This window comes from Lolium rigidum, chromosome 5 (genome assembly GCF_022539505.1).
Source record: "Lolium rigidum isolate FL_2022 chromosome 5, APGP_CSIRO_Lrig_0.1, whole genome shotgun sequence".
NCBI lineage: Eukaryota > Viridiplantae > Streptophyta > Magnoliopsida > Poales > Poaceae > Lolium > Lolium rigidum.
The window spans coordinates 60995559-61007021 of NC_061512.1; the positions used below are offsets into that span (position 1 = coordinate 60995559).

General features: G+C 49.7%; 1 protein-coding gene across 1 annotated transcript; it reads left to right on the forward strand.

Annotated features, from left to right (window-relative positions):
• The first annotated feature begins 2647 nt into the window (after positions 1 to 2647).
• Positions 2648 to 3562, forward strand: LOC124657786. The gene is made up of 3 exons (XM_047196296.1): positions 2648 to 2819; positions 2933 to 3082; positions 3158 to 3562. Exons 1-3 carry the CDS (start codon positions 2655 to 2657, stop codon positions 3551 to 3553), a joined length of 711 nt encoding a protein of 236 aa, XP_047052252.1. The 5' UTR covers positions 2648 to 2654; the 3' UTR covers positions 3554 to 3562.
• Positions 3563 to 11463: the final 7901 nt, after the last annotated feature.

The following is an 11463-nucleotide window of genomic DNA, read 5'->3' on the forward strand; positions in this document are numbered from 1 at the left end:
CCTGATGATCGCCCTAGAGTAACTTCCCCCTCTTGGTGGACCCCCAAAATTAGAGCGGTTCTGTCAGTTCCAAACCTGAAAGAGACGATTTTCATTCATCTTCAAGTTCTTCAGTCACCGCCTTGCAAATCCGAACCAAAGCAGGAGCAAAGAAATTGTAAACCTTGCTAGGCAAACTACTGTCTGCCACTGGTCCTCCCATGCATGCTGAGGTAGACGACGGAGAGCCTTGACACTCACTAGCATCCAGCGTTTAGCCTTGCACAAGGTGGCGTTTTTTCTATAAACTTGGTCAAATTTTACATTTTTTTGCGAAAAAATTTACATTGTTTGACGTTTGAAAAAAACTATATGCCTTATATTGCAGAACGGAGGAAGTATGTATTTATCCTTAGAGTAACCATATATGATGGATGAGTTGCAGATGGATCGTTTACTTCTATTTCCAAAAGCGACGACTCGCTCCTCTGCCGAGAAGATGATAATTCTCTTCTTTGTGGTAAACGATTGAGAGATTCAGGGCCAGACCTCCCAGAGGTATGTTGGTATATTGCAAGTAAAAATATCACTGTCTACTCTAACTGCCCAAATTGGTACAATGACCAGTGTTTGGTAGCCAAGTATAATTCTTGAACAGGACTTCCAAGTATTGAGTTCACTGCTTTGCTGTTGTAATGGTTAAATGAGGTGAATTTAGTTACATCGAGACCACAATATAGGAGTTCATTAAGAGTAAAATGCACCGTCGATTCATTGGACCGCAAATGTCACCTGGTCCCTACAATAAAGTGCAGAGCTGGGCCCTAAAACTTTTTAGTGGTTCAAGCCATGTCACCAAGATTATCTCTTTTGTTGTATCTTCTCTTTGGTCCGCCCCAAGAACAGTGGAACAACAGGCCCACACCCTACAGACTTTCTGGTATCGTCTTTGTGCCTGTGGAGCATTCTTCCCTGATCTTCTATTCCACATCAAGAGGCATGACATAATTATCCATGCTCAAACTACTTTTTACAAAGCAAATGTTACACTTACGTACTTCCTTGATAGTCAGTACTGATAGTACCTTCTCCTTCTGTAGGCAAAAATACCAGAAACACCAGTAGTATTTCTTAGGTTCTAGAGCTAGGCTAAAATACAACCAGAAATAGAAGACATCCCAATAACCATCCTGATGCATGGTGTAGCTCAACCATTATTGGTCAGAAAGACGTCGAAACAAACTCGCTTCTTTTACGAAGCAGCTATTCGATCAGATATGGCCATATGCGACATCAGCAAGTTTCAGCGTGGCTTATCCATTATTGCCACTTTCTGCTATCGTTTCTGGCTACATTGATTTCTGTTCATGGAATACCTGATAATCTGATATAGATCAGGGCATGTTCTTATTCCACTCAAATTTTCTTCCCAGAAATCAGCTTCTCTGCCATCGCCGAGAATCAAAGGTTGACCTTGCAGATACAAATATTTTACTTTCAGAAAATCCGCACATTAAGGCGAGTCTGTAGCTGTATGTTTCACTTGAGCTACACAGAGATTTCAAAGATATTTCTGTCTAACTATATCTTGCCACATATCATTATAATGTCAAGTAAGATGTCCTACCTTGTGCGCTGATCCCTTTTTATACTTTGGAAGTGTGCAAATGTGACTAAGGCTTTTTTCTTTGGCTCCCCTCTGTGTGTTGTGTGTATGGAAGAATGATCCACTTTTATATTTATTTTTCTTGACCAAAAGAGGGAGCTACACCGTTTTCTAAAGACGTCAGCTTGCGTTGACAGGGTTCACACCCACATCTCTGGTTAAATATGATCAAGCTGCCACACTAGGAAACAGTTTCCAATGCACCATCAACTTCTTCTATGCAAACATGTACAGAGCACATGTGGTAGAATGTTATTCCATATGATGCTATGTTTTTGGTGGTAACAATCATTTGCCAACCATCTTTCCATGCTTCTGCAGGACATCTGGTGCAATATACTTTCGCTGATGCCAATAGAAGATTCTGCTCGTTCAGCTTGTGTATCTCATGCTTTCGAACGTGCATGGAGATGCCATCCGAACCTCATCTTCACTGAAGACACACTAAGCATGATACGAAATGCATGTCGAAAGGGTGATAGAGCAAGTGCTTTCGCTAGCAAAGTTGACCAGATTATAAAAAACCACTCTGGCAGCGTGAAGATACTCGAGCTTGACATGTTTCGTTGTAAAGATCTCAATATTTGTCATCTCAACAGTTGGCTTAAGATTGCTATTACACCAGGGATCGAAAAACTCACCCTTTGTCTGCCTTTAAAATACAAAGAAGGATGGTACACCTTCCCATGCTCGCTTTTATCTGGTCAGAGTGGAAGCTCACTTCAGTATCTTTGGCTCAAGCACTGTGTCTTCCGTCCGACAGTTGGCCTTAGTTTCTTGAGGAACTTAACAACGCTGTATCTGGGCCGTGTATGTATTACAGAGGGAGAGTTAGGGTGCCTTCTTTCTCATTCTCTTGCTTTGCAGCAGTTGGAATTGTGGTATTGTAGTGAAATAATCTGCCTGAGGATACCACTTGTGCTGGAGCGATTGAAATGCCTGAGTGTAACTTCATGCGGTGTGCTGCAAATGGTTGAGAGCGAAGCTCCAAACCGGCCTCTCCAGCTTCATGTTCTATGGCAGCCCAGTACAGCTGTCACTCGGACAATCCTTGCAAGTGAAGAAGTTAAATATGGAATGTGTAGATGGCTCTGACTTTCTCCACTACGCTATTACCAAGCTTCCATATGTTGTGCCAAATGTTGAAGATCTTGTATTATCTTCGTATGGCGAGGTATAACCCCAAACTCAATATTAATGAATACCTGCTACCTGTGTGATGTCTTCTGTCAGTACTCATGCATGCATGCCCTATGTTATACTTAATATGAGATATCTTTTACGCAGAGGTTGAATACACCAATGACAGCTGCCAAATTCCTCCACCTCAAGCACTTGGTAATTTATTTTGACGGAGATTCTTCCCCAGGATATGATTATTTCTCTTTGGTTTCTTTTCTTGATGCTTCTCCTGCTTTGAAGACCTTCATCTTGGGTGTAAGTCACTCTTCTTCTAGGCAAGCTATGTACTATCTGTGATGAACCAAATAAGACTGATTGGTCTTGATGCAGGTACAGCAGGATGATATGAATTTTGACTCGATCTCAGTGGATGCCTTACATATGAGGCAAAGGCCTGACCACAAGCACAAGAGCCTAAAGAACGTGACTATCCTTGGCTTCTGCTCTGCAAAGAGCATGGTTGAGCTAGTATGTCATATTCTAGAGAATGCAACATCACTGGAGTGTATCATCTTGGACACCATATTTGATGCGGAAGACAACTACATGCTCGGTAGATGTTCTGTAACTTCTGACCGCAACCCGGGTGACTGCTTCCCAACGACAAGTCAGGTGATGTTCGAAGCTGATAGAGGTCTCATGGCCATTGAAAGATACATCGTGGGGAAAGTTCCATCTACTGTCAAGTTAGATGTACGGGGACCCTGTAGCCGGTGCCATATTTGAGAGCTGATGTAAAGTTTAATTTTAATTGTCAAATACTCTCTGCGATCAATAATATAGGGCATTTTAGTCTTTTTGTAGGTCAAACCTTTTTAATTTGACTAACTTACAGTAGAAAAAATGCCAACATATTCAATGCCAAATTAGAACACACAGAAAATTATTTCATAAAGATCTAATGATACTAATTTGCTGTTGTGGATATTGGTATATTTTTGTAAACTGGTCAGTCTTACAAAAATATACCAATATCCTCAAGGACAAATTAGTACTCCCTATGTCCCTAGAAAAGCTGTTCAAATTTGTCTTGATAGGAAGGTACATAAACATATTTTAATTATAAATACGTCTGTTTTTAGAAAAAATTAAGCAGGAACGGAGGGAGTATCATATTTTACTTTGTTTTAAAGCGTCATCTGCTTTTAAACAAGGATGTTATTATTAGCTTTCTAAAACTTCATCTATTGTGGAATAGAGGCAGTTACCACTAATAAGCGTGACGTGTTCAGGTGTTGTATGAAACGCACACCTTAACTGAACGAGTGTCATGTCGGGAACTGATTTGCTTGCGTTTGTGTATCGCGCGGAGGGGCACCCTGCGCTCCTCACTCGCTCTCGCTCACTCATCATGCAACATTGACTTGCATCTCTTGGCACGAGACAGTTCGCTGAATGAAGCACTAGACAGAAACAAGCGTTGCAAATTGCAATGTCGTCGATGTATATAAAAAGAAAACCGCGCCTTTACTACATGAAGTTGCTTTGCATGTTGAGTTTGTAAGTAAAACTTGTGTGAGAAGGACGAAGTGCGTAATGAATTTTATGATGATGTTTTAGTGGGCATTTTCGCTACACACTCGGTGCAATTAAGCATGATACCCTTACAAACTGCGAAGATGGTCTTATTATATTTATATTTATATTTATATTTATATATATATAATAAAAAGAATTGTCTATTCGAAAACACTGGCCTTCCTTTCACAAAACTACTTTCAGTTTTTCCTGAAACGTTAGTTCAGGTTCATGTTTTAGTGTGCATTTTCGCTACACACGCATGCAACTAAGCATATCATTAGGGACTGCGAAGATGGCCTCATTAGAAAAGAAAAAAACATAATTGTCTATTCTACTGTAGAAAACACTGGACTTCCTTGCACAAAATCATTTGGCGTCAGGAAGTTGAGTCCATCTCCCATCTGCTTATCCAATGCTCTTTCTCCCAACAATCTGGCACGATATTTTGTCCAAGCTAAACCTGCTAAGCTACATGCCCCGGGCTGATGAGAATTTTAACACCTGGTTTGCTTCAGTCGCCACCAGTGCTAGCCCTACCCTGCAAAAAGGTGTCAAACCACTTATGTTGCTTACCATCTGGCGGCTATGGAAGACTAGGTATGAGGTGGTTTTACCTAACAGTCAGGATTTGGTCGTTTCCTTTCTTAAGGAAGCAAAGCTATGGATGCTAGCTAGTGCTAAGGCAATTCACCGCCTACCCTTGCACTCGAATTAGCACCATACTGCATGAAACACATCCACGTACGACACCAAACGAAGCTCACTTAATCCGAATTAGCACTTCCCGTCAGGGACGACTCAACTACTACTACTCGAGGGTTATAGCAGGTTTAACAGCCCTACGTACACCAGCATCACACAGCGCACCAGATGCAACCGAACCTCCTGACATATGTCCCCGGCCGAGATGGCCGGAACCGGAAAGAACGTCGACTGAACCTCGCGAAACATCTGGTCTTCCAAGAGCGGCGACGGACGACGATGCGGATGCGGAGATGCATGCTCTTGGCCGCCCCGTGTAGGGTCGCCGTCAGGATGCAGCTCACACCGGCGCGCCCCGCAGGGGCCTGACGAGTTCGACACGGGTGCACCCATCGTCGCTCCGCCGTCGGCGGAGAGCTCGGCCGCGTACTTTGGCCGCGTCGCGGCGGACGCGCTGAGGCACACCACGGAGACCTTCTTGATCGCACGCTGCGGCCCGTCTGCCGAGCCGGCATCTGCGTCGTCCACGGACGGGCCCCAGCCTTCCGCCGCACCGGCCGCGGCCACCATCGCTGCAAAGCCAGCAAAATCATCATCACCTACGCTCAGGAGGAACACGCGCTCGTCCTTCTCCCCCAGCAGAAGCAGCTGCCGCTCCGACGCCGGCACGACGAGCTGGTACTGCGCGCCGTAGGTGATCCTGGCCGCGCGCAGGGAGTGCACGGCGACGAGGTGGTCCAGGAGCGCCCGCGGCGGGGCCAGGAAGCCGCACCCGGGCTCGACGCAGGTGCAGTCGTCGGGGCTAAGCGGCGTCGCGCTGGGAATGGTGGTGGCCATTGGCGCTAGCTAAAGATCAGATGGTGCTTCTGCCTAGCCTAGTCGGTGAGCTCTGGTCTCTGGATCGTGCTGTGGTGGCCGAGGTGTCTTTGTAGTTCTGAAAGCATATCGATCTTGTCCGTCTAGCTCGGTGCATGCTACGACAACATGGATAAAAGAAAGCGGAGCTCGAGATTGGACGAGTCATGGTTGGCAGCCTCCCGTGCCGAGCTAGCATCAATGTGATCTGACTTGACCCGAGGATCAGACGGGGCGTCACTGGGCTGCCACGTGCTGAGCTAGTCCCCAAGATTAAACAGGTCAGGGCAGGCTAGGATTGTGAGAATACTAGGTTTGTAGGAAAAAAGATATACGAAAAGGAAGCCACCAAATCTCATCTAAAATTCTTCAAAACCAGAGAGGGCCTCTAACCTCTTTATACATTTTCATCATTTTTCATTTGTTGTGTAAAAACAATGTTAATGCTAATTCATATAGTCTCTCAAACCTACAGGGTTCAAGATTATATGCCATTCTCTTTTGATTCATCGGATTTCAAAATCATTGAATTATGAAAAATACAGGATTGCAATGTCATTCCATATTGAATCCTACATGATATTTTTTAACCAAAGCTTGTCTAACTATAACACTGGAGAAAGAAGAATTTTAACTAGTAGGAGGTTTTGGGTGGATCAAAAAATTCTATGACATGTAATAAAATAAATCTTCGGAAAAAGTTCATATAGTAGTTAGTCCTACAAATCGAATAACCTGCTATAAATTTTTCGAAGGATTCCGATTCACCAAAATTTCAATGGAAATCCATTTAATGAAAAAATATCCAAACATATGATTTCATATTCCTTCAATTTAGGACCCTGCAAATCAAGGATAGCCTACAATGTTTCATTGAACTAGTGAAAATAGAAAATTGACACTTTTTTTTTTTTGAAATAGGGATCATCCATCACCCATCCGCAACGGTCTGTTTCTGTCCGGACCAACAAACTAAACCGGCTACTTTTTATGTCCGAAATTGGAAATGAGAATTCGGTTGGCTAATTTATATAAGGTTTTGCTAGTATTCCCACAATCCTAGCCTGCCCTGACCCGTTTAATCTTGGGGACTAGCCCAGCACGTCGCAGCCCAGTGACGTCTGACGCCCCGTCTGATCCTCGGGTCAAGTTCTATCAGATCACATAGATGCTAGCTCGGCACAGGAGGCTGCCAGCCATGACCCGTCCAATCTCGAGCTCCGCTTTCTTTTATCCACGGTGTCGTAGCATGCACCGAGCTAGACAAGATCGATATGCTTTCAGAACTACTACAAAGACACCTCGGCCACCACAGCAGAAACCAGAGACCAGAGTTGCAGACCGGCTTGCTCACCGACGAGGCTAAGCAGAAGCACCATCTGATCTTTAGCTAGCCCCAATGGCCACCACCATTCCCAGCGCCACGCCGCTTAGCCCCGACGAGTGCGCCTGCATCGAGCTTCGGTGCGGCTTCCTGGCCCCGCCGCGGGCGCTCCTGGACCACCTCGTCGCCGTGCACTCCCTGCGCGCGGTCAGGATCACGTGCGGCGCGCAGTACCAGCTGGTCGTGCCGGCGTCGGAGCGGCAGCTCCTTCTGCTGGGGGAGAAGGACGAGCGCGTGTTCCTCCTGACCGTAGGTGATGATGATTTTGCTGGCTTTGCAGCGATGATGGCCGCGGCCGGTGCGGCGGAAGGCTGGGGCCCGTCCGTGGACGATGCCGATGCCGATGCCGGCTCGGCAGACGGCCCACAGCGTGCGATCAAGAAGGTCTCCGTGGTTTGCCTCAGCGCGTCCGCCGAGACGCGGCCAAAGTACAAGACAGAGCTCTCCACCGACGGCGAAGTGACGATGGATGCACCCGTGTCGAACTCGTCAGGCCCCTACGGGGGCGCCGGCGTGAGCTGCATCCTGCCGGCGACCCTACACGGGGCGGCCAAGAACATGCATCTCCGCATCCGCATCGTCGTGTTATGTTGATCAAGTTGTCAAGTTTCCTTTGAATTTCTTTATGTAATAAGCCTGACACGTGCTTGTTCACGTAGAGGCCCCAGTCTTTCGTTTGTTTAGTTGTGCCTGGACACGATCAACTCCGTGGGATGGCGCGGAAAAAATGAATCGTAGACAGCTTAGGAATCGGTCACGATCTCTACGACATCGTGAACCTTGAATAAAGGAAGGAGAGAAAATGACGCAAAGTTTAACGGGTCGCAAAACTCTGTCTCCTATCTCTCTGTCATGTGCAGGGTAGTTTCAGAGCGATGAACTCACGAATCCATTCAAAAATCCACCCTATCGCGTACTGTATAAGGGCATCTCCAGCGGCGCGATGCAAACGGACGCTGAGCGACCGTTTGTGTCCGCCGTGACCGAAAATGCGTCTGGGGCCTGTTCCAGCGGGGCGACGCAAAGTGACCGGGCTATCCGCGGAGACGCAAACCTGGCCCAAATATGCGTCAGGTTTGCGTCTCGGCGGACGCGCAAAGTGTCCGCTCGGTCCTCGCGTGGGCCCGCCTGGCAGCGGCACAACTGCTTCGTCTTCCGCGGTATTATTTCTGGGCGGCGCGCTGCAGCCTTTGCAGGGCCGCGTTAATGGCGTGCCTCGGCTTCCGCGAGCGTGCGCAGCTAGTAGGCGTTGCACTGGCAGGCCATTGAAGCGAGATGGCGTCGGAGCCTTAAAGGGACGCTGCCGGCGCCCATTTCCCTGACCAAAACCATTGGCAAAATCCCACAGTAGCCACCACGAAATGCTGGCCGTTCCGGAAGACGAAGAACGACCAGGAGGCTAGCGGCTCGCGTTCCGGCAAGAAAGCACGGGTCGGCCGGTACGTCCGCATTGACCTCGCTCGGCAGCTATGGGAGGAAAACCGGCCGGTACCATGGCCGGACGCGAACTTGCCAGGAGGGGGCTGGTACCTGAACTCGCGGCGCGTGCCGGTCCCCCCCGTGTCGCGCTCGGGCCGAGAGCGGTGGGACGAGGTGCGGCGCCGCCGCGCGGTGTTGCCGCTGGATCTGCGGGAGGATCCGGCGTACGCGCTAAACTCCTACAACTCGATTTCCTTCGGGGCGTGGGAGTTCGACGCGCGGCGCCGCGCTGCCGACCTCGCCGACGTAGACTACTTCGAGTGCGAGATCGCCGCCGAAGAAGAAGAGAACAACCACGAGGACGCGGACGAGGACGGCGACGAGGACGAGGACGGCGACGTGACCATGCCGCAGTACGACCACGACGACGGCGGACCGGCGTGGGATCCGGAGAACCAGCCGCCGGACATTTCAGAGGAGGAGGCCATTGCCATGGCACTCGCCAACGAGTGAGCGAGGACGAGCTCAACGAGCTCGCTTTGTGGGATGGGCTCGCAATCCAGCTCCGCGAGTCAGCGCTCGCGCAGGGGAGGTCGGCGACTCCTCCGGCCACGCCGACGCGTTCCAACGTCCGCGCTCCGCCTGCTGCTCCAGCGTGGGATCCCTGGTCACAGCCTCCTGCCCATGCGGCGGTACCTCCTCCACCGCCGGCGTACGAGCTTCCATGGCCGACGCCGCAGCTGATTGACTTCGTCAGCGACGACGACCAGTAGACAGCGCCTATTTTAGCACCCCTTTCTGGCTTTTTTATGTCCTTTTTTATTATCATGTAAATTATGGCGTATGAATGAAAAAAAAAATGCGTCGTGCCGCTGGAGCCACCCCCGACGCAAACGGACACCCGGACACTTTCGACCATTTAGCCCGACGCAAACGGACACGACGCGTCCGTTTGGAAGTGGTCGCGAGCATCCGTTTGCGTCGTCCCGCGGACATATTTTGTCCGTGCGTCCATTTGTGTCTGGGTGTGCTCCCACCGGGGCGACCCATTTTTTGAATTGCAACATAGTTAAAAACTTTCAAAGTAGTACATATGAATGCATAAAAACTATACAAAGTAGATCTATAGGCCTAGACTACTTGCTTCCTGACGGGCCGGCACCGTCGTTGCATCGCTCCGTCGCCTGCTTCTCCGCCGCCTCCCGCGCGGCCGCTATGGCTCGGTGCGCCGCCGCGTCCTCTTGCAGGCATTGCTCCAGCCTCGCGTTGGCGGCGTCGTCCTTCAGCGTCTCGAAAGACCCGACGATGGCCCTCTGCTCCGCCGCCTTCTCCTCCGGCGTAGGCGCATCAGGGTCATCGGGGGACCAAGATATCTCCGAGTCGGAGTCCTCTGCTGCAGCGGCGGCCGCCAACCTGCGCTGTTCTAGCTCGGCGTCGACTGCCGCATGGGCCGCCCGCTCCTCCTTTGCTTCCTTCTCCGCTTCAGCCAGGGCCGCCGCGTCCCTGACCGGGTGGAGGAAGTCGGTGCTGTCTTAGGAGTCGAACTCCTCGTCGGAGCTCGAGGTCGGGGGAGGTGGAGTGGGAGGTGAAGGTGGAGGTGGAGGAGCGGCAGCCTGGCCGCGACCGGCGCTGCTCATGGTGGATCTGCTGGAGGCTGGCGCTACGGCAGCGGCGGCTTGGGTTTGGGGTGGAGATGAGATGCTCGCGCCCCTGTTTATATAGGTTGGATGCAGGGCGACGGCCGCGCCACGCGTGTCATCGCCATTACTACATGCGCAGAGGTAGGCGACGGCCCCGCGGCACGCGAGGCATCGCCATTTACGCGGCCGCAGACTATCGAAGCGACGCCTCGGTGCCAGTACTCGCGGAGAAGATGCATCGACGCAGGGTCGTGATGGGATTCGTAGCATAGAAAACAAAAAATTTCCTACAACAAGAACGAAAACACAAGCCAAGATCTAATCTAGTAGACGGTAGCAACGAGGAGATGAAGAGACTAACCCTCGAAGATCGCAAAGCTTAACGAGATTAGATTTCGAGGTGGATGTAGTCGATCACTTGCTGCTTGCAAAAGCGCGTAGAAGATCTTGATGGTGCCACAATCGGGCAGTAGGGTCGACAGGTCCTGCTGCTCCGTCTCCGGCTTACCCCACACTTCATTCATTAATTTTGTCATTTCTGCATGATGTTGTGCGAGGGGAACTTTCTGAAGAACCGGAAAGAACTGCGGGTGCGTTTTGGGCGTACCGGTTGCACCACTCAGCATCAATTTCTTTCCGGCATCATTAGCCGTAGCTTCAGCCGATGTGTTTTCTGGTTCCTCAGGCGGAGGTTTAGAGGAGGAGGTGGCTTTGCCGAAATCGACAGTCGGATCTTCTGGAATGTCATCAAGCTTGATGACATCCTTTGGAATCTGAGCTGTAGAGGAGGAGGCCTTAGGCGGAACCTCCACTTCTGGAGTCTCGGGCATAGACGCAGGAGAGAGTTTGGACTTCTTCTTGGAGGGCTTGCTTCCGGTACTTTTGCTGCAAGACAAAAAGAGTTTAACACTTAGCAGATTTCGAGTTAAGCCGCAAATATAAAGTAAGCCGGAAACCAAGTACTCACCTGGATTTAAGGAAGAACTGCTCGATGTTAGCTTGCGAGCTTTTGCTGGTGTCGATGTGCTTGAGGCGCTGTTTTTCTTTCTCGGCCTTCTTGGTGGCCATGGTGCTCGGAGCCTCGCGTGCTCGCTTTGGCGCCTGGCCGGAGCCTG